At 45.8% G+C, this 23,945-nt stretch overlaps 1 protein-coding gene across 2 annotated transcripts; it reads left to right on the top strand.

Moving 5' to 3' along the window:
- Positions 1 to 312: 312 nt before the first annotated feature.
- Positions 313 to 5,438, top strand: PYM1 (PYM1 exon junction complex associated factor). 2 transcript variants are annotated; one of them, XM_035103924.3, is made up of 4 exons: positions 313 to 369; positions 1,386 to 1,502; positions 2,651 to 2,744; positions 4,462 to 5,438. In XM_035103924.3, the coding sequence occupies exons 1-4, from the start codon at positions 339 to 341 to the stop codon at positions 4,973 to 4,975; spliced, it is 756 nt and encodes a 251-aa protein (XP_034959815.3). In that variant the 5' UTR covers positions 313 to 338; the 3' UTR covers positions 4,976 to 5,438. The 2 variants fall into 2 exon arrangements, with proteins under 2 accessions (XP_034959815.3, XP_034959816.3); XM_035103925.3 differs by lacking the exon at positions 1,386 to 1,502.
- Positions 5,439 to 23,945: the final 18,507 nt, after the last annotated feature.

Genomic DNA, 23,945 nt, shown 5'->3' with positions numbered 1-23,945 from the left:
GGGAAGTGGGAGACACTACGAGTCCTAACAGCATCGGCAGCGCTGCCTTAGGGGTAAAGTTGAGACGACTCCGCTTTCCACCTCAGAAACACGGGGTTTTGCGTTCTGACGTGCTTATGACGATTGTCGGCGACGTCTATCCAGCCCCTGAACTTTCCGAAACCCTAGCAACGACGCCGTTAACCCTTCAGCGAAGAGAAGGCGCTTCCTCAAAAACAAAATGGCCGCAGAGCCGTTTCTCTTTCCCCGTATCCTCCCCGCCGGCACACTCTCTTCTCCCAATTACGCCACATCCGGAGGCGGAGGCGACGCGACCGGAAGTTGGTCGCGTTTCCAAGATGGCGACTCCCTATGTTACTGATGAAACCGGTGAGTGGCGGGGAGCCGCGGCTAGGATGGGAGGGGGGCTCTCGGGTGCCGGCGTCCCCCTCCCCGCCACCGCCACCACCCTGCCTCACCCCAACCCCGACAGGTGCCTCGCCCCGCCCCACCCCCGTCCGTTCGCCGCGCTCCTTGGTTATCCCCGATATGACGCCCCTCCCCTTCTCCATCCTTGCTCCGCCTTCCCCTTCCATTCTGCTCCGCGACCACGCCCCCTCTGAAGGCCTTTCCCGCTCCCCGGTTGCGGCTTATCCCGCGCTGCCTTCCGTTGTGGCCCCGCCCCTCGGCTGCGGTGGTCCCGCCCCCGCGGCCGTTATAGCCGAACCTCCCCTCAGTCGCCTCAGATCCCTCTGGCCGGAGGGTGGAGGCGGGTTCTCCTCTACGCCTTTCTTTTAGGACCGGCGGTATTGAGGAACAGCGACGGCGGTTAAGCATTGCCTGCGGCTCGCACTCTAATCCCCCCGTCCCTCTTTATATGAGGACAGTGATGGTGTATAAATCATGAGACCCTTAATCTCAGGGTCATGGGTTCGAGTGCTGCGTTGGGCGAGAGATTCTTGCATTGCAGGGGGTTGGACTAGATGACCCTCGCTGTCCCTTCCAACTCTACAGTTATATGGTTCTGACCTTGCATATGGTGACTCTACCTGGTCTCTCCCTCCAGTGCCAGATTAATCCCTGTGGAGGCCTCCAGGCGATTGAAACCTTGCAAATGATCTCCTAATACCTTTTTGTAATTTTCTTTCAAGATCGCATCAACGCATCATTTTGATCCGTTGTTACAGGGCCCCTAAAAGTGCCCATTTGGTAATCTGGCACTACCCTCCCTCCCCGTTATGAACTATGTGGAAGCAACGCATACAGGTTTCAGTGAAGCTACTCCCTCCCTGCCACCCCGTATCTAGCTTTTCCTTACACAGGTATCCCCTGTTAAGCCAAATGCTGCTAGGGTTTTAAGACTGCGAGTGATTACGGGCCTCTTTTCTCCCACACCCAATACCAAGAGACCAGATGCAAAGTAGGAAACTTGGATAGTTGTGCAGAAGATGAAATTTCAGCAGGGATGGAAAAAGCTGCACCTGCTGCTGCTGCTGCTGCTCTTTCTCCTCTAACAAATCAAGGTACAGAAGAAGCCTTTTCCTCAAATACATGTGTAGTGGCAAGGCTTCGTTTTATTTCTGTTTGCTTACTGCATTTATATCCTGCCTTTCCTCCAAAGAGCTAAAGCAGCACCCATGGTTGTCCTTGCCTTTATTTTATTCACGCAAGACCTCTGCGAGACAGAGGTGGTGACTGGCCTAAAGTCAGCCAGAGAACTTTGTTGTTGAACGAGGATTTGAACCCAGTCTCTCATACCGTAGTCATGCTCAAACTGTTACGCTGCCTAGGCTCAAGTGACCAGTGCATTGTGCACCCTCTGACAGATAATGGTGGTGCAGTTTTTTTTTCTTTTTTCCTACATTGCATTATGGTAGTTCCAATACTCTTCCCCATGGCTTCTAGTGAATGAAATGATTTGTGCGTCAGCATATGCTGGGCACTTGCATATTTCATCTTCAATATGGGATTTAAAATACTGGACTGATTTACTCTGCGATCCTTGCAGTAGCCCTGTAAGCGAAGTGTTATTGAAATGTTAAATGTCCTGCAGCAAGAAATCCCCTTGTGGGATAATCAGATGGGATGAGCGGCAGGAATGTTTTCACATTTATTTCTGCCTGCAAGCCACTTCCTAATGGGAACATGCAAAGCCGCTAAATAAAGTATGGTTCAAATAACTTGACTTGTTTGAAGCTGATGTGTCTTTTTATAGTTTTGCTTTGGAAATGTTTTTATAGTAATTTAGTAAGTATATTGAATAACTCTAAAACCATTTCCAAAGCCAATTTCCATAGAAGCAAAATTCCTCTCGGAGGCAGTAAAAATCAGAAATCAGTATGTATAGGCTAAAGCTCCTCTATTGGCTAGCAAGGGTGATTTTACACCTTAATAACTGTTGATATTTATTATTGTGGTTCTGTGTATTTTGGGTTTATGGGCCCATATGGGGTTGGGTTTAGTCATATGTTGTGTTTTGCTTTTGCTTTTTTAAAAGGTGTGATACAGCTTCATTGTTTGCTGCCTTGGATGAACATGGTCCAGAAAGGTGGCTTATGAATATTTATAATAAATATTCACAGGATTTTTTAAAACACTGAAAAGTCCACATGATCACGTAGACATATGTAAACATAGGGTATCTTTTCACAAATATTTTTGAATGTATTAGGGAAATACATCGCTTCCACACAGCGTCCAGATGGCACCTGGAGGAAACAGAGGAGGGTAAAGGAAGGCTATGTTCCCCAAGAAGAAGTGCCCGTGTAAGTTAAACACTCATCTCTGCTATCCTCTCTTTCTTTCTTTTCTTCTTTCTCCAAACAATGCATTGCCCTAATTTGGTGCAAGCAAAGGGTACATTGCTTGGTATCTTCCCAACAGTACAAAGGAAATAATGTAGAAGGAAATCTGGAAATTTGTGTGGGGCCCATCTATTGTATGTCATATCTTATCTGTTTACACGTATATGTAAACACAGCTCCTAATTCCATTAACACTATTCTATTTTTATGTATTTAATATCAATTTAATAAAATACTGTTAATGTAATTAGGAGCCAGCCATGTCGAGCATGTAAACAGATCAGATGTGCCATACAACAGACGGACCCCACACCAATTTCCAGATGGTACAGACCTATGCTCCTTTCTCCATTCCGCCCATTTTACCATTTGGTACCTTCCCTTCAATCTCGCCTTCAGATTATGATTATGATAAACCTAAATATCTGAAAGAGTGGCTGGGGAAACCCAGCCACATGGGTGGGGTAGAAATAATAAATTATTATAATAAGAAACAAAGGACAATCTTGTTGAAACTTGTTTTTCAAGGAATATTTTCTCCCCACTGGCCTCTGTTATTGAAAATGAGAACAACGTGCAGTTCTGTTTAGGCATTTTGCATATCTGCAGTTAGGACATCACAAACCAAACAGAAACTCCTGTCTCAGTAGTTCTCAGTGTGAAGGTGCAGCAGGAAGGAATTGCAGCAGGAATGGTAAACACACTTGTGGTTGACTTTAGATACTCTCCCCCTCAATTTAAATAAATACATGGGGTGAGATCCAAAGAGCCACCAAATTAGTTTTGTGCCGCCAAGGAAGCTTGTTTCTCAAACCGCTCAATCTGCCACAGTGGGAATTTCAATTTGGGAATTTCAAAAGCAATTTGCAATATTGTCAGGTATGGGGAATGGTTGTCAACATTCTCCCTAGGCACTCCCTGGCCACTCAGAATTTGTGTAAGGTATTTATTTATTTATTTATTTATTTGGTTCCATCCAGTGGTCAGGGACAACAGGACTAGTAGCCCTACAACATCACGAGGGTCCCAGGTTCCCCATCACTGCCCTAGGACCAGGTGATTTAGTATCATAAATAACATTAATGTGGCTTTATCACCCATGTCTTTCTGGCTTTAGAGACACCATTGATGTATCAACAAAAGTGGGCCGAAGGAAGCCATCTATACCAGGCTTCGAAATAAATAAATAAATTCTGTACCTGCCGCCCTACCTTTTGTAGGTGCTCCTGCTGCACTTTCCTCCCCAATCAATGTTTATGGGGCTTCCCCACCACCAACAAAATAACAAACCATCATAGCTAAAAACATCCCTTTAGACTTGGGACGGGCCTTTACTGAAGCAATTACCCCAGACTGCAGTATGCGTCGTCCATCTGAGAACCAAAAGATGGCATGGATTCTTCAGGGCACTTGCATGCAGCTGCAAAATCAGTGTCTACCCTCAGTAAGCAGCTGCACAGACCATCACTCCTTCCCCAGCACTTGATGCTGTAATATCTGCTGCTTTTTTTATGGAAATGAGCTGGAATTACAAATGGACAATTCTATTATATTTTTAGGGGCTCCCCTGCTCTCCTTTCTCATAGAAGCACTGAAGATAGGATTCCTCCCTTTCCCCCCACCTCCTTGATTTCGAGTACTGATAGAAGAGAGTTCTGATAACTTTTGTTCCATGCAGGTACGAGAATAAATATGTGAAATTCTTCAAAAGCAAACCAGACCTGCCTCCGGGCCTGAATCCTGAGGCCAACACCCCGGTGGCCAGGCAAGCTTCAAAAGGACCAGAAAGCGGTGAGATAGGTCTCTCCAAGACGGCCAAGCGGAACCTAAAACGCAAGGAGAAGAGAAAGCAGCAGCACGAGAAAGGGGATCCTGATACAGAAGATCTGATCCAGTCATTAGAGAAAACTACCTTGTCAGTGACACCAGGCAGCAGTGGGGATGCTAAGCTGGCTGTCCCCGACAGTAGCACAAGGGCCCCTGCAGGCAGCGGTGATTCCTCATCTGCCACAGCCAACTTGGAGAAGAACAAGAAAATAAAAAACGTGAAAAAGAAATTGCGGCAGGTGGAGGAGCTGCAGGCACGGATTGACTCTGGGGAGATCAAGCAACCGACCAAAGAGCAGTTGGACAAGCTGGCTCGAAGGAAAGCTTTGGAAGAGGAACTCGAGGACCTGGAGTTGGATTTGTGAGGGGTTGGAATTTCAACCGGACATAGTGTGCATAGGAACAAACCGTCCCCAGGGGAACATTCTGAGAACTGTGCAACACACAGACCAGAAGAAGCTGTCTTCAGGCTCTTCCTTTGTACCTTTTTATTTTATTTTATGTTGGGTGCTGTCTGAATTTTTAAAAGTATTTCTTCCAGCTATTGATGTGTTAGATACCTGAGGACTCTAAAACCTATTTGCCACCCTCCTTAAATTACCTCCTAGTCTCTTCCTCCCTGTTGAGGTGGGTGGCTGGGAATGTCATGGCACAGGGGGGGGTGGCTTTCAGAGGAACCTGAGTGGGTGGAGTGTCCCCTATCTTCCTTCTCCCTGCCCCTGTATAATACTCAACACCTTTATGTTCTCTGTAGTGGCCACTCCACCTCCCATCTTCTCTTCTTCCTCATTTTTAAAAGAGATGCAATAATAAAAATTGCAGTAGTGATCTCTGCGTCTAGGATGTTCTTCCTCCCTTTTAATCCAAACAGCCTCTTGGTCTAAAGCTTGTTTTGTTTTTTGTTTTTTTTAAAAAAACAGCTTCTCCATGGTAGCAATACTTGTACACCCTTCCCTTTTTTTAAGCTGGTAACTCAGTTAAACTATTCTTTCGGGTGGCAATTGTGAAAAAGGTAAAGTCAGCATGAGGGGTTGAAAATGAAGCTGCCAATATTGTAATGTATTTCTGAAAATCTATGGTGTAAGGTAAAGGACCCCTGGACAGTTAAGTCCAGCTTTTCCGAGTCATGTGGCCAGCATGACTAAACCGCTTCTGGCGCAGGAACACCATGACGCGTGCCGGAGCGCAAGGAAATGCCATTTATCTTCCCGCCAAAGCGGTACCCGTTTATCTACTCGCGGTGGTATGCTTTTGAACTGCTAGGTTGGCAGGAGCTGGGACAAAGCAACGGGTGCTCTCTACCGTGTCACCACATTTGGGACACTAGTTTCCACATCTTCCGAAGGATATTGTGGAGCTGGGAAAGGTATGGAAAAGGACAACCAAAATCATCAGGAAGCTGCTCTACTTCCCCTGTTACCAGGCTGGGAAACTTCTGGCCCACCATAAATTGAACTACAATTCCCCTCATTTCTGACCATCACTTGCTGGCTGGGCCTGATGGGAGTTTGGGATCCATCAGCATCTGAAGGGCCACAAGTTCCCTATCCCTGCCCTATGAGGAAGGGTCAAATGCGGAGAAAATGGGTTAGAGACCTTTTTCTTCCTCATACTGTAATACGTGAGCGGAGTATCATTCGATGATATCGATTGGCAGTAGATGAAAGGACACATTCAAGAAAGGAATTCCGTGCCATGTGTAGATTTATGGACTTCGCTGCCACAAGATGTGTTTACGGCCACAGGCTTAGAAGCTTTTAAAAGGGGATTAGACACATTAATGGACTTGTCAAAGTATGATCCCTATGAGTTATGGACCTGCTTTTCTGCCCGGCTGTGTTTAATGTTGCATCTTGGACTGACAGCCTTAGTACACAGCCTCGCTCTATCTCTGTTCATGAGCAATGAGCTGAAGCTCTTAAAAAGCGAGTAGCACTGAGTTATCCACCCATCCTGAACTAAAAGACTGTACACTGTTCCTCTGCTAATCATGTTCTCTCCCAGCAAGCATAAAAGCAGGGCTGGGAAACCTTCAGTCGGAGGGCCGCATTGCCTTGTGGAGGCCACATGCCAGTGGCAGGCAGGCCCAGAAACAAAAGTGTTTAGAGCAGGCTTCCTCAAACTCGGCCCTCCAGATGTTTTTGGCCTACAACTCCCATGATCCATAGCTAGCACAACCAGTGGTCAGGGATGGTGGGAATTGTAGTCTCAAAACACCTGGAGGGCCAAGTTTGAGGAAGCCTGGTTTAGAGCAATGGATGAAAATATTCCTTTCGTTTCTACACAAATTCGCACTTCTTGTGTTCTCACGCAGCCAAGCAAGAAGCATCAGAGTTCAATTATGAATTCTAGACAGGCAAAAATGCCCAGGGAGCTGGTGCAGGGTATGGGGAGAGGCCTGGAAGGGCACATTTTGCCCCTGGGCTTGAGGTTTGCCATCCCTGCTCAGAAGAGAGGCCGGATAATGAGAAAATAGGATTCCATGTCTTGCTCTTCATTGTCACTGTCCAGCAGGTGGCACCAGAAGGTCTTATTAGTTGTGCAACATCCCAATACAGTATAGTATATTGTTCTATTACTAGAGTGTTGAGCTATTTTGCCCTTCCTGAACCCCTCCATACATACGGTAGGGGGAGGTAGTAAAGGATCTCCCCCCCCCTTTTTTTTAAAGCTGAGAGGGTGAAATGCCAGTGCTGGTTGGCAGATTCTGTAGCTGTCTTTTTAGTTCAGTGTGGCTGGTGGTGGATTTGGGGAGTATAGCTGACCTAGTTCCCATCCCAGACTCTTGATTATTTTCCACCCGGCAGCATCACCACCCAATCTTCCAGGGCACTCCATGCTCCATATTCCTCAGGATCATTACAAGTGCCAGTCACTGAGATCATGGCTGAGAATAAAACGGAAATTGCACCAGTGTGGAAAAAGCGAGATTCCATTTGTGTGTGTGTTTTTCTTGGTTTGCACAGCTGCCATAAGTGGCAAGAAACTGCCTGCTGAGTTGCCAAGTGGTGCACTTGAGGTTGAAATCTTGCCCTTGGGAGACTACTGCCCAAATAGCCAAGGTTTGCCAGCCTCTTTGTTCAAATATGGTGCTTATCACTTTAAAAGCACTCAGAAGAAGGGGGCAGTTTTTGATCCACAACAGACAGGATAAAGGCTGGCCAAAGGAAAGATTAGTATGGAAAAGTGAATGCAGCCGCTGCTTTCTCCCACCTTGCTTCTCGGTCAGGCTGGTTAGCTCCCCTTTCTTTTTCCACCTACTTGAACCAAAACGGACGTTCTCATTTCTGGAAGCAGAGGGTGGTTGGTAGAATCAAGTGGTGTAGGCTGGGAGTTCTCCCACTGAATCAGATGAAACAGAACTGGCACACTGGCACCTGTCCCTTCCAGTCACGTGATCCTCTCCTGCCTTGTTTTAATTTCTACTGAAACCTCTGTTTTGAGATTACTGCATTTTATATCTTGCTGTTCCATCTAAAGAGCCTGGGGTGGCATCTATATTGTCCGGCCCATCCCTGATGTTTGACTTAACGACAACTTTGCGAGGTCAGCTAAGCTGAGAGATGGTTTATTAGCAGGCCTAAGTTTCACGGCTTTGGGGATTCGAACCAGCATTTCCTTGGCCCCAGTCTAGCTCCTGCTCTGCTCTGGTTCTCAGAAATAGCAATAAATGATCCTCAAACTCATTTCTGCCCAAGCTGAGCAGCATGCAAAAAGCCCTCTTAACTCTGCTCCCATGTGTGAATAACAGCTGAGGCTTCGACAGTTGCCCACCAGGAACAAGCAAGAAATTTAATACTGTATCTCCCTCCTTTTACATCACACAGAATGAACAACAGCTTAGGCTCTGTCAAGAGTTCTCACCTGCTCATTCCTGCCCAAATGACTACCTCCTTTTTATAGTACTGTGTCCATATACATTCACAGTTTGCTGACGTCTGTCTGTGGATCGTTCCTTGTGGTACATTTCGTGTTGCGATGATCCAATACATAGTCATAAACAAGCGTGGAAGACTCTGGATTTTAAAACTTTCTGCTCAATTTTTATTACTCAAAGGCCTTGACAGTAGTAGTTCAAGTAGCAAACCAATAGTAAAACAGGCGTCATTTCACCAATGCAAAAATCAGTGGTTCTGCACATACACACTTGTCTTGCCATACTCTCCCCCAGGCAAGCAAGAAGGATTATTACACTTTAAGGATACATTCCAGCCTGGCAAAAGCACTTGAGGATGCAGAGTCAGGCCCAGCGAATTGTGCACCCTGGAGAGCGGCATGGCCTATAGAGAGACCCAAGTGCCTTAAATTCTCTTGCATGCCTGCTATTACCCCTATCCTTGTGAACCTCCCCCTTCATGCTATTTGCACACCTGCACATTAAATGCAAATAAGCACTTAACATAATGTCACGTTGGGCTCTCAGTGTATAACCAGTTGCAATTTATGTTTGTGAGGTTAGAGGATGTCAAACCTGGATTCAGTTCCTGTTGAGTCATGAAGCTTGCTGGATAACCTTGGGCCAATAAGTATTCACAGAATCCTATATAATAATGTCCATGTTGTCCCTGCGTCCAGATGTCCCGTGTGTCCCTGGGGTACTGCGCATGTCCCCCAGAGACACAGGGATTGGACGGAGGGACAACCAGGGACACAGGGATTGGACCCGTGCTCTCGGGACACAGGGAACAGCCAACTGCCGCTCCGCCAACCGCCGCTCCGAAGCCCAGTCTCATGCCGGAGGTGCGCGGTGAGGCGGCGGGGGAGAGAAGCGCTCCCCCCCCCGGCAGCCTTGCCGCACACCTCCGGCATGGGACGGCGCTTCCTCGGGGAACCCGAGGAAGCCGAAGCGGCAGCGGGCGCGGAGGGAGGCCCGCTTTGGCTTGGCAGCGGCGGGAAGAAGGGGAGGAATTCCTCCCCTTTTTCCCGCCACCGCCAAGCCAGTCCCGGAGCCGAATTGCGGCGCGGCGGGGTTTTTCGCTGTTTGCCTCCCCCAGGGGAAGGCAAACGGCGAAAACCCCCCGCTGCGGACTGGCTTGGCGGTGGCGGGAACATCCCGCCACCGCCAAGCCAGTCCCGGAGCCGAATTGCGGCGCGGCGGGGTTTTTCGCTGTTTGCCTCCCCCAGGGGAAGGCAAACGGCGAAAACCCCCCGCTGCGGACTGGCTTGGCGGTGGCGGGAAGACCCGCCACCGCCAAGCCAGTCCCGGAGCCGATTTGCGGCGCGGCGGGGTTTTTCGCCGTTTGCCTCCCCCAGGGGAAGGCAAACGGCGAAAAACCCCCGCTGCGGACTGGCTTGGCGGTGGCGGGAAGACCCGCCACCGCCAAGCCAGTCCCGGAGCCGATTTGCGGCGCGGCGGGGTTTTTCGCCGTTTGCCTCCCCCAGGGGAAGGCAAACGGCGAAAAACCCCCACTGCGGACTGGCTTGGCGGTGGCGGGAAGACCCGCCACCGCCAAGCCAGTCCCGGAGCCGATTTGCGGCGCGGCGGGGTTTTTCGCCGTTTGCCTCCCCCTCAGGGGAAGGCAAACGGCGAAAAGCCCCCGCTGCGAACTGGCTTGGTGGTGGCGGGAAGACCCGCCACCGCCAAGCCAGTCCCGGCAGGCCGCTTCCTCTAGCGCCCGTTTTTAAACGGGCTAAAATCCACTAGTTGTTAGGATAAAATTAGATATTTCTTATGTATGTTGCTCTGAGCTCCTTGGAGGGACAGGGTGCCTGCCTCATGTGATCCATAAATGATAATCATTTATTTCTCCTTAGTTTTGATATTAAATAACTCAGGGTAGCCTTTTAGATTTTGTTTCTGCGTTGATTTTTTAAATAATTGGTTAACTTTTATTTACATTATTACCCCTCCAATTTCTAAAACAGGAAATGCTGTTTGTTTGAAGAACAGATAGAAAGGAGGAGGAGGAAGAAACCCACCCTGTTCTTTCTGAATGTTGCCAAATTTTCTTCACACAGCATCTTGTTTACTTCCCATGATAAGGATCCCTGCGTGTATTGCTGAAATTAAACACAAACATTTTGGATAACGAAGTCTAGCAGGCACATGTTGAACTTAGATTGCATAGGCTTGTTTGTAGGGAGCTGGTGCTGGGAATGCTGGACAGGGAGGCATTTTGAGCCCTTTCGAATATGATTCTGCTTGGAGAAAGGCCAGCTCATTATATTCTGCTGACTGAGATAGACAAGATGGAACCCCCTCTCCACATAGAGTTGTCACCCAGACTATCAGTTGAATCTTATTTCAAAGCTGCTGCTGCTACTCCACACACACCACTATCCACTGCCTGAGGCAGCTACCTTACTCTGCCTAATGATAGGGCCGGCTCTAGATAAGAAAAGCATCAAGATTTCTGAGAGGAACTGTATGTGCACATTCAGCTGTCTTACAGTGAGTCAGACCATTGGTCTGTACATAGGGTTGCCAGACTCAATAGAGGACAGGACTTCTGTGCCTTTAATTGCCCTGCTCTCTTTTGAGTCTGGAAACCTTAAAGAGAAACCAGCAGACCCTTTGCTTGGAAATTAAACAAAGGGTCTGCTGGTTTCTCTTTACTAAGGTTTCCAGACTCAAAAGAGAGCAGGGCAATTAAAGGCACAGAAGTCCTGTCCACTATTGAGTCTGGCAAGCCTATTCTCACACAATGCAAGTTAACCCTTCTTCTGGATTGCCCCCTTACAGAGTGATAAATATACAGCAATATGTCTCTCCTCTCAAAACCTCTGTGCTACAGATAGCTACATAACCAGCTGTGCTCTCTAATGCCCTGTTTCCTCATAGCTTGTCATTCTTGTCGTAATAGGTTTTTATTTTGATTGATGCTTTGCCCCATCCCCAAGGCACAGAGCAAATCACAAGATTTTATTATCTTTTTTAACCTCATAATGGCTAGTGTAACAGCAGAGAGAGGTAAGTGAAGAATCTGAGTGTTACGACCGTTGTCATCCATGAGGGGCTACTGCAAAATAAAAAGACATTTTCAGTAATGTGCAGAGGCCCATTCTGTTTTATCCCTCATCTGTGCTCTGGTTATCTCTCATCTCGGTCATTGGCTTTCCAGCATTCTGCCTTCAAGGAACACTTTCCACACGGGCTTGTCTGCCATAGGAACCTCTGAGCATTGCCAAGGATTCTGGGGGACACTTTAGTGTGTGCACCCATTTCATATGGAACACGAGTCAGCCATGTTGGATCTACACTATTGTTCTGCATGAACCGAGATTGTACCCTAGAACAGGAGTTTTCAGCTTATTCCATCTGGGAGCTATCATTCACCCAAACATATTGTTACATGCCACCCAGGTCTCTGAGCAGCAAGAGATTCCAGGTGTTTCTTTTGAAATCAGGCACAGCAGAGACTGTGGCGTCTTTATTATATATGATTTATTTATGCACATATTCAACCTGAGCCTATGATAGAGGGACTTACAGTGTTGGCACCCCAATAGGTTATTCATTGCTTCTCCCATAGTTGCAGCCATGGATTCAAACAGTAATCAAACTTGTTCTAAAAGGTTGCCCTGACCCTCTCTCCAGCTTGCTTCGTTTTTCAGACTACAACATCGCTGCCAAAACCCATTCCTGATCTCAGTTCGAAAACTTTGTTCCTCTCTTCAGACCAACTTGGAACTGAGGAAGCGGCCCCTCCCATTTCCCCCCTGGCAGGAAGACCCCTCTTTCTGGCTTTCCTGATACCCCATCACCTTCCCTTTGTCTTTGATTAATGGCTCATCTCCCAAGCCATTTCCTGAGCATGGGAAGTTGGTATGAACTGTGTTACTTCACTAAAGCCATTGTCTGGCAGCCAATTTTAACACTCCAAGCTTTGATTAAATTCTAACACCTATCAGACCTAGGAATTTAGGGGGATCTGGAAGCTAAAAACCCTGGCACCCAAAACTCATAACAATATATTTAGGAACCCAGTTTGCATGTGCATCATAGACCTGTCTCCAAATAATTCCTGTTTCACATCTGTGAGATGAATACATTATACAAGTATTTTTTTTAATTCAGGGGTGAAAATAGACTTAATTGCTTGCATGAATGCCAACATTTTTATTACTCTGGTGGTAAAAGCCCTGCTTTCTTCTCTCCTTGGTAAAGAGGCGGGCTCCTTATTCCAGTCCTCAAAAAATGGGTATGTGCCACTCATGTTCAGGCAGGTTCTTGTTGCTTGTGGTAAATAATAAATGCCTCCAAGTTACCAGGCAGGGAAACTTAAATAAATTGAAAATAGGAGTTGGTATTTTAGCCCATCAGTGTGCCAAAAATGATTTTAAAAAATTCCTTCCAGTAGCATCTGAAGAAGTGTGCATGCACACGAAAGCTCACACCAATATCAATCTTAGTTGTTCTCTAAGATACTATACTGGAAGGATTTTTGTTTGTTTGTTTCGACTGCAGCAGATCAACACGGCTACCTACCTGTAACCAAAAATGATTGACAGGGGTGTGGGGGCAGACAAACTGGTAAATATGCTAGTGGGCCAGTATCTCTGGTAAGCTTAATTGCAAAGTTATTATACACAGGTTTGCTTCAAGAGGTTAAGCATCACCTCTCCAGTGTCTTATAGAGCATATTCATCCTTTGCTTTTTGTTCTCAACGCCATTCTTCTTCTCCATTCTTTTTGACGTACTTAACGAATTCCAGATGTGAGAAGGCCCAGCTGCAGGTTCACAAAGGTTAACGATCTGCAGTTCCTTGCTTCCATGTGTCTGTGCGTATGTGTTAGCAACAGTGTTTGTTAGGGATAAAAGTTTGTGACTAATTAAAAAGTTCATTGCAGGGGGCGGGGAGGTGAGGAGTGAATGCCTTGGGGATGTTTCCATGGTGACCGGTCATGATGACTAACCCATCCACATGCCAAAAAAACAAAGCGGCTCTGATCTGTCTGAAGCAGGAATGCCAAAGCATCAGAGCAAAATATTTTTAAAAGTGTGCGATAAGTAAAAGAGGCAACTATTTGAGATAGCGCATTTCCTTTCTGCAGACATGAGACAAAACCTTACAGTACTTTGTTTCCCAAACCTCTGCTACTCTATGCATTTTCTATCCTGCATCTGAAAGTGAAAGCAGATGCCACTCTCAGCTTCCCCCCCAACACACAAAAAGGATTATTTTTTTCAGCCTGGAGGTTGTTTTCCACCTGTGCTTCTCTGTGTGTCAACATTAGTGTCTCTCACCCCTGCATGACAAGCTGCAACTGCTAAACTTCTCTCTGCCACATAACTTGCAGGAACCCTACTCTTCTCCGCAGCTTGACACATCCTGGGTTGTATTCGACTAACCCAGGGAGCGGGTGGTGCTGTGGGCTAAACCACTGAGCCTCTTGGGCTTGCTGATCAAAAGGTTGACAGTTCAAATCCGCGCAACAGGGTGAGTTCCTATTGCTCTGTCCTAGCTTCTGCTAGAAAAAAACTTTCGTTAAGCGGAAATTTCGTTAAGCAGGGCATTCGTTAAGTGAGGCACCACTGTAACTGACTCAGTGTAGACCCATCAATGTTAACGACCATATATCAGTTCACTCCATTAGTTTCAATGGGTCAACTCAAAATTAGTTGACTACCCTCTCCACCACCACCACGCCGGAAATGTAATTGTGGAAATGCCATTTCTTCTTTGATCATATCTCTAGGGGGGTGCTTTTGAATTCCGCAACTATCTGCTGCTCTAGCAAATACCGTTGCTCAGTTGCCCACATCCTTTCCCTCCTAAGTGGGGAAAGAAGGATGAAAATAGAAATAAAGTATTAGCTCAGGAGGACATGGGTTTTGCTGTGCCACACAAGTTTCCTAACTGACCTTGAGTTAATCACTTGCAGGCTGCATATCTGTTCCTTGCTGGTGATAGTGGGAGTGGGATGCTGTGCCGTGTTCGGCTTGGCAGTTTGGCCTCCTCTGTCCTCTCAACAGTGGGGGCCCTGAGCTCTTGCTAAGGAATATCGAGGGGGCTGACAACACCTCCGCCCCCTAGAGTTGCCTCTCCTGTTCAGTGTTATTTATCATCCATATTACCCTTCACTCCCAGGGCAGGCTCCAGCATATACAGTGTAAAACAAGTTGCAGTCATAAAAACTGTCTGTTCCAGCCTTCCCCAACCTGGACTACAGCTCCCATGGGATTCAGCCGATGAGGCTAATGGTCGGGAATTATGGGAGCTGTATTCTAAAACATATGGAGAGCGGCTAGTTGGGGGAAAGTAGGACTTCTTTGACAGGCAGTAGCTTTCTATGATCTTGGGGTGAAGAGGTCTTTTCCATCCTACTTGGTCCTTTTTTTCAGCTGCCATTAATCGAACCAGAAACCTTCTGCATGCAAAGCACACTGAGTTATGAAGGACCTGCACCCCACCCCATCACCCAGCTGTTAAAGCAGGCATCCCCAAACTGCGGCCCTCCAGATGTTTTGACCTACAACTCCCATGATCCCTAGCTAACAGGACAAGTGGTCGGGGAAGATGGGAATTGTAGTCCAAAACATCTGGAGGGCCGAAGTTTGGGGGTGCCTGTGTTAAAGGGACAGGAACTTGGCCAGGAGAAACTAAACTAAACCAGAAGTAGAAACTCAGCAGTGACAGGAATACTCCCTTTTGCAGGAAGAAAGAGATGAGATTAGATAAATGGGATGGAAAGCTTTCTTATTAAGCAATGGAACAAGTTCACAGAGGGCGTGAAGCCTCCTTCCTTTGAGTGTTTGTTGAGATGTTTGAAGAAACAGCTCCAGTCCCTGTTTGCTGTGCATCATCTTACATTTCCTTCACTTCCCCAAAGGACAGGGAGTTCATGGGGCAATTGACTTGTGAGAAAAGAGTACTGGAGACTGTGCTTTTACAAAAGGTGGTATTAAACACTAGTCCTATCCAGTGTAGACCAACTGAAGTTAATGGGCATGACTAGAATCGTAGAGTTGGAAAGGACCCCTACGGTAATCTAACCCAACACCCTGCAATGAGGGAATCTCAGCTAAAGCATCCATGAGTGATGGCCATCCAACCGTTGCTTAAAAATTTCCAAGGAAGGAGAGTCTATAACCTCTCGAGGGAGACCATTGCACTGCCAGACAGCTCTTACTGTCAGAAAGTTCTTCCTGATGTTTAGTTGGAATCTCCTTTCTTGTAATTTGAAGCCATTGGTTTGAGTCGAGTCCTACCCTTCAGAGCAGGAGAAAATGAACTTGCTCCATCTTGCATGTGACAGCCCTTGAGATATTTGAAGATGGCTATCGCATCTCCTCTCAGCCTCCTCTTTTCCAGGCTAAACATACCCAGCTCCTTCAACCGTTCCTCATAAGGCCTGGTTTCCAGACTCTTTGATCACCTTGAGAAGGCACCCCCAAACTTAGGCCCTCCAGATGTTTTGGACTACAATTCCCATCATCCCTGACTACTGGTCCTCTTAGCTAGGGATCATGGGAGTTGTAGGCCAAAACATCCGGAGGGCCGCAGTTTGGGGATGGCTGATCTTGATTGCCCTCCTCTGCACATATTCCAGCTTGTCAACATCCTTCTTAAATCGTTGTGCCCAGAATTGGACTAACTTAGGTTCATTAATTTCAGTGGTCTACTCTGAGTAGGACTAAGTTGACTACAACTCAAGCATCATGCCTGCAAGCCTTTCTACAGGAAACACCAATGATTGGCTTAGTGTGTTGTGAAAACTAGGATCTCATGCTTTATGTAGGTTGCCTTTTATTTACTGCTTTTAACTAGAAATTCATTCCATGGTTTTTTATTTTTAAAAATCCTCCTTTCAAAAGGTTTAAGACTATCGCCCCCTTATATATATATTTTATATAAGTTAAAATATTAACTTACGCAATTACCTGGGAGTAAGCCCCATTGAACTGACATGTTTAGAATTGTACTGTAAGGTGTTCATTTTCATTTCCTGTCTACAAAAATGTTATTACAAAAATGAAGAAAGAATGATCATCACTCCAAGAAGAAATCTTTATAGTCTAAGCTGTGCCTCAGATGTAGCTTTGCCTAACTTTGAGCACCGAAACTCTCTGTCTGCAGGGTATGGGGTTGGGGGCTGAGCAGAAACAGGGGCCTGTTTATTTCTAATCAGAATTCACAATGAAACAAAAACGTTGGCATGTAAACTCCTTCATTTAAGTCCCACGGAATGGTAAAAATTTTCCCCCTCAAGTACCCTTCATGACAATTGTATCTGATCCAATCATGCTGTCGCAAACTGTTCCCGCTTTGTGCTTAATACCTTCTGAGAAAATACAACATTTGGCAAGATACAAAACTTATTTACATTGATTGTTGGAGTTTGCTCACTCTTAAGCCCAACAGCAACAAAAGAGAGTGGAGAGGTGCTTGCAGAATGTCACTATTTTTAGCAGGATTCAATCACACACTGGTTGCACAATGAAAATGGATTTGCTGCCCTTGTGCAACAAACCTGTTATCCAATCCCTCCCACAATCAGACCTGTTGAAATTCATTGGAGAGTGTGAGATAACATTTGACACAATGTTTTATAGCCCCCTCCCCTACACACATACACAAACAAATCAGATTGAATGCTCAGTATTGCCTAATGTAATCTAACCTTCCTGCAGACTTTGGGCAAACAAATCAGGACACCTTCTCAAAGAAAATAAGTATCTACCGTAGCTTCCATTTGTTATTTTCCTAAAACACTCTCTCGTTTCCCTGGGGTGGGGTGGGCGGGTGGCATCTATGTGTATTTATTTTTGGTACTTAATTAATAATAATAATAATTCAAGCTTGTAGTTTGAAATGTTAGAGCTGAATGGCTGCAACAAAAAAGTTGCGGATCGTAAAGTGGCTCCATGATTCCCTCCACCAGCGCTTGCCTGGATACATTTGCATAGATAATATCATTGTGCAATGATTTGACTAGACAGTGTGATTGGCTTGGCTTCCAGGCTTTTTTGAATTGATAATCAGAGACAATGGTAAAAATTTTAAACAACAACTGGCTGTTAGCAGTTCATGTGGAATCTTGCAAGTCACTGAGTACAGTTCCAGATCAGAAATAGTTTCACTGCTATGCTCTGCCCCATCCACTACCCCACTCTTTACCCCACTGATTTAAAGTCCTCAAGGGAGAGAGACACACCAGAGAAGCGAAAAACAAAATAATTGCTTATCTTTGCCCAGCACAAACAAATGCAAGCAGGAAGATCTGTGTTACATACATACATAAAACACATTTCCTCCCTCCCCGCAAAGAATCCTGGGGAGTTTGCAGTTTGTTAAGCATGCTAGGAATTGCAGCTTGGGGGGGGGTGTAAACTACAGTTCCCAGCATCCTTTGCTGGGTGCTCGTATTTTAAATCTAGATACAGGAGAGGGAAGTGAAGGATACTATGGACGGAGATTTGCCTCCCAACTGATGTGGCCAAGGGCCTAACCATGCAATAATTTAGGTTTCTAGGTAGGATGTCGAAAGCCAAGAACTTCAAGGTAGATTTACCTGAAATGCTGCTTGTTCCATGCATAGGAAAAGCAGCAGATTTTTTTTTAAAAGAAATGTTTTGATTTGGATTCACACAGTGGCATCGTAAGAGGTAGTCTAGGGTTAATGATTTCCTGTGACCCCCTTCCAGTCCATCAGTTCTATCATTATAAGCTACAGTAATCACTGGACGTCATTTGTTTTCTAGTATGACGACAACAGATGAAGCGATGCCTCTTGGCAGAAATAGATTTCTGCTGGGAGCAAACGGGACGTGGGTGAATGCACTTGGAAGTGGTATTGCAGTGGGTGATTTATCAAGTGATGAATCCGGCTGTTTCTGAGATATAAATAGCATGTCCTCCCTTTTTCCCTCTTCCTTCAATTGGCACTTTTTGTACTTTCTTTGCCTTGTCAGATCTGTGATTCACGTCCCCCCCTTTCCTTCCTCTCTCTCTCTCTCCTCGTCCCCCCCCCCCCATCATTGTCTAGGAGTATTTCTGGACAATTGTGCCACACACGTTTCCTGGCATACTTGCCTCATTGCTATGCCACCTGTGCCAGTTTCACCCCACAAGATGCATGTGGGATTGCTGCCACCATCACCCACTGAATCTTTCTGGGAAAACAGCTGAATCCCACAAAGGAAGTCGTTCAGAGTCATTGGTTTGTCTTTTGTTAATTTTCTTCTTGGCTGTAAAACTGGAGTCATTTTCCTTCTTCCAGCCAAGTTCAGAATAGGGATAAGAACTACTGACCAACCTTACAATTTCACCCTCCCTTTGTCATAATGGGTACCCAAAAGACAGAGATATCTCTCAGGCAAAATCGGAAAGGATTAAACCAGGGTTTCCCAAACTGGTTTTGGACTACAACTCCCATCATCCCTAGCTAGCAGGACCAGTGGTCAAGGATGATGGGAATTGTAGTCCAAAAACATCTGGAGAATCAAGTTTGAAAAACTCTGGGTTAACCATATCAGGAGAAAGCCTAGCATCTGCGGAGCTGGGGAATATTTTCCTAGTAAATGAAGGTTTCTGCAGAGACTTGGAGCCATTGGAGCCATAGAGCAGAGGGTGGCAACATGGTGTCCTGCAGGTGTCGTTAGCAGGGGATGATGGGAGGCGTAGTCTGAAAATTTCTGGAGGGTGCCACATTAGATATCCCTGCCTTAGAGACACACCTCAGGGTGTCATCGGCACCCAGCAGATAGGATAACATAACACTGTATGGTATTAAAGTTGTTCAGGGCTTTGTAAATCCATTCAAGAACCTTGAACCCAGCTTGGTAGCATATAAGCAGCCACTGCATTTATTTGAACAATGGTTAAATTGTCAAATGTTAACCAAATGTGAGTGGGGTAGGGGAACTAGGATCTACCCACTGTCCGTTCTCCTAACTTCTTTTTTTTTTATGCAGGCAAAGGTGTGAATTAGAGATGGAAGAATTTGCCGATTTTGGTTCTCTTGGTTTCTAATGTTTTCAGTTTCTCGTTAAATCCAGTTCTCATTTCTGTAGCGATGTGATTATTTTTTTTAAAAAAAACTCCTAATGAAAACCTATCAGCAATTCAGTTTAAATTTATCTCAATAAATACATTCTTTTTATGCCGTCTAAACTGACGCACACATTTTAGCAAGCAATTTTTCTCTAATATAATACATTTCGTATGTTATTTCCATGAACGTATTTATATTTATTCATCGGTTCCTCTAGTAAACAAGTTTGAATGTTGAATGTTGAAGGATGGCTGCTTCCCAGTTCTCATATTTTCTCCCCCATTCTCTCTCTCTCTCCCTCTTTCTGCTTGACTGGGAATCCTGAAAAGAGTTGTTGTTGTTTAGTAGTTTAGTCGTGTCCAACTCTTCATGACCCCATGGACCAGAGCACGCCAGGCACTCCTGTCTTCCACTGCCTCTCGCAGTTTGGTCAAACTCATGTTCGTAGCTTCGAGAACACTGTCCAACCATCTCGTCCTCTGTCGTCCCCTTCTCCTAGTGCAAGAAGATCAAACCAATCCATTCTTAAGGAAATCAGCCCTGAGTGCTCACTGGAAGGACAGATCGTGAAGCTGAGGCTCCAATACTTTGGCCACCTCATGAGAAGAGAAGACTCCCTGGAAAAGACCCTGATGTTGGGAAAGATGGAGGGCACAAGGAGAAGGGGACGACAGAGGACGAGATGGTTGGACAGCGTTCTTGAAGTGACTAACATGAGTTTGACCAAACTGCGAGAGGCAGTGGAAGACAGGAGTGCCTGGCGTGCTCTGGTCCATGGGGTCACGAAGAGTTGGACATGATTAAACAATGAAACAACAACAAGAGCCATGTGCAAGGACCAATGGGACTGGAAGCAAGTGGGCAATGAAAACCAGACAGTTTAAGTTCCATGAGGGCTTAAGATAGTGCCAGTGTTCTCTTCACACTAATGACAAGTTACTCAGACCAAGGAGTGAGTGCTGAGAGCAGGGCTTTATAGGTCAGGGTGGGCAGGGATTTTTTTCCCTTGGGGGGCGGGGTTTGCTGGCTGAATACTCAAGCAGGCGGGCATAATAGATCATAGAAATGTAGAGTTGGAAGGGACTGTGATGGTCATTTTAGTCCAACCCGCTGCAATACAGGAATCTCGAACCCACGACCCTGAGATTAAGAGCCCCACTCTCTACTGAATGAGCTATGCTTCAGGGCTGTATGTGATGGTGCCCATGACTCGCATGATTCAGTCTGCCAGGCTTGCAGTGGAAATGGAGCATTGGGAGTGGGAAGGGATGAGGTTATCAGATCCTGGGATCCATTGCTCAAGGCACGCAAGAATGCAAAAACCAACCAACCAACCAACCAACAAACAAACAAACAGGTGTATTGTCAACCATCCGGCATGCTACAATATACGTGGCTGCTGGATTGTGTTGACCCAGGTGAGACACAAATGGGAATGTGAAGGACATTGTCTTTGGGAAGGCCATTTATGAAGTCTGCAGTGATGCCTTCTACATTGGACAGATGGGATATGTATTTCAGAAGCTGGCTTTGCATGTACGGAAAGGATAGCCCAAGCCACTCTGGCTGGCTTCCAACCTATATGAAACCAAAATAAAACATTAAACATTTTTTAAAAAATTACCTTCCCTATACAGGGCTGCCTTCAGATGTCTTCTAAAGGTTGTGTAGTTACTGATCTTCTTGGCTCAAGGGGTTGTATAACTCCATTCCCTCTAACATTTAACTGATGAAAATAAGGACATCCTAAGGAAAAGCGGGACATCCCGGGATCAAATCAGAAACCAAGACGGCTTCTGTAAATCTGGGACTGTCCCTGGAAAATAGAAACACTTGGAGGGTCTGTAAAATCTCACAAACATTTGACGCAGCAGCGGTTGAATCATGATTCTTGTACAAAAAGGGGAATCCTTTGATTCATGGTAAGTCACAGTGCCTGTGTAGACTATACAATGTGCTGTGCACTCTTGACGCTGGTTTGTGTCAATTTCTCTGTTTGTGGTTGATTCACATGCCTGTTGTGTGTGTGTGTAGGAGGAATTCATATCAAGGCCAAAAACAACATCTTGTTAGGATAAAACGAAAAGGCTGCCGGCAGATGCTTGGCGTGAATGATGGGAACAAGGAACGAGAGCCTCTGCAGTCGCTCTTTTCCAGCTTATACTTTTTCTAATTGGAGTCTGGGAGAGTGGTCTGTTGTTGTTGTTGTTTTAAAAAAAACTCTTGCCATGAGACTGAAGTAGATGATACATGTTCTCTGGGGACACAGGAGCAAAACTCTGCTTGGAAAACGGGGTGCTGGATTCTGCTGGAGCGTAACCAGTAACCAGTTTTTAATGCTCAACATAATTTTTAAACCATTTAACAAATGAAACCTGATTAGTTTAGAGCAATTGGCTTACTTGTCTGGTGCTGGTGTTTTGCCAGTTTTCATTCAGTGATGTTGCCACCTCGACCACCAGATTTGACTCTGATTTACCCCACACAAGGACCTTGTGCCCAGAGCTTCTTTACAGCTGAATGGGCAACAGGGTGGGATGCAGGTGTCTTGAGCAACATCTGTAGAAAGTGTGAGCTGTTGTTCTTTCAAACAGAGGTTAATTTCGTCAGAGCTGTAGAGCCTGCCCTACCATTAGGGTGAGTCAGCTGATTCGCGGTGTCATTAAAGGATGGTAGAATGATTAGTTATTTGACTTATTAGTGTTGTAGCTTTATTGCTAGGGAAGGGGAGAGGTGCGCAGCCTCAACTGACAGGCTGGTCTAGGCATTTGCTGCTGTGTGTCAGGCAGCAAAATGTATTGGGCTAGGCTTGTGGCCAGAGGGCTCAGGATTGTTTCAAAATACGCCCTTTGACCTGAGATCCCTACCCCTTTACTCACCCACATGGGTCAACGACTCCGGGCAGCTTGTTGTCTGTCCCGCTGCCAAATGGCTTGGCTCCCTTGAAGGAGTCATTGTGCGCTGCTGCTTTGTGAGTCATCTCCCCTGCATGAGTCATTTCATTTGCTTGGTAAGCACTTCACCTTTCTGCATCGCACCAGATCTCTGCTTAATATATAGCATTCTGTAGTTCTTGCCTGAGTACGGAAAGAGGACAAGAGAATGGGTTGCGGCTCATCTTTGCTACAGCGACTCCTTTGCCAAACAGCATTTAGGAATCTTCCGGTTATAGGTTTTTGCTTGGAAGGCTGTTGTCACTCAGCGATATGGGGAAATGCACTCTGTACATGCTCCGTGACTTGCCTGTCCCAATTATTTATTTCATTCCCCCCGCCACCCGGCCTGAGTATTCCCAATAGGGGTGAGGCCTGGTAAGCGCAGGGCGTGTTAAATTCTTCAATGTTCAAATTCCAAAAAATGAGGGGTGGCAAAAAGTTGAAACAAGATTTGGGACTTGAAAAGTTATTTTGGTTAAGTTAATATAATTTAGTTTTGCCTGGTAAGCAAAATGTGTGTACAATTGCATAGAAATCATTAAAAACTATTGCCAAGTACTTGCAGTTATTTTATACATCAACATTATTATTATCAATTTGTTGTTGTTGGTGGTGGTGGTGGTATAGGGGGTGTTAGGGGAGGGGTAGTACCTCTGGTGGGGGCATATTGAGCTCCTTCTGGGGTATTTTGTGCACCTTTGGTCCCCACCCTGCACTCACCTCTCACCTGTGGCACCCGCCCTGTGGAACGCCCTTCCATCAGATGTCAAGGAAATAAGCAGCTATCCTAATTTTAAAAGACATCTGAAGGCAGCCCTGTTTAGGGAAGCTTTTAATATTTAATGTTGTATTGTTTTAATATACAATTGGGAGCCGCCCAGAGTGGCTGGGGAGACTCAGCCAGATGGGTGGGGTATAAATAATAAATTATTATTATATTATTATTTTCAGAAGATAAAATTACAATTCTTTGGTTTTCCAAAAGCAGTTTATGTGCTTCTTCACCGAGTGTAGATTTACCAAGATAGATGTTGTCCAATCACAAACATAATAGCAGGTATAAATTCCTCATGCTCAAAAACACATTGCAGAAAAAAATTGCAAAAAAATAAGTTTCACCCCCTTAAGATGACATGCCCTGCTGGGGAGGCCTATATCCATACCATGGTGCAGACTATCCGAGGCTTCGGCAAACCTGGCCCTCCAGATGTTTTGGGACTACAACTCCCATCATCCCTAGCTAACAGGACCAGTGGTCAGGGATGATGGGAGTTGTAGTCCAAAACATCTAGAGCAGGCATCCCCAAACTTCGGCCCTCCAGATGTTTTGGACTACAATTCCCATCTTCCCTGACCACTGCTCCTGTTAGCTAGGGATCATGGGAGTTGTAGGCCAAAACATCTGGAGGGCCACAGTTTGGGGATGCCTGATCTAGAGGGCCGAGTTTGCCTATGACTGGC

This window comes from Zootoca vivipara, chromosome 2, assembly GCF_965207765.1.
Source record: "Zootoca vivipara chromosome 2, rZooViv2.hap1.1, whole genome shotgun sequence".
Classification (NCBI taxonomy): domain Eukaryota; kingdom Metazoa; phylum Chordata; class Lepidosauria; order Squamata; family Lacertidae; genus Zootoca; species Zootoca vivipara.
Note: the sequence above shows the minus strand (reverse complement) of the source record. Positions and strands in the feature narration are given on the sequence as shown.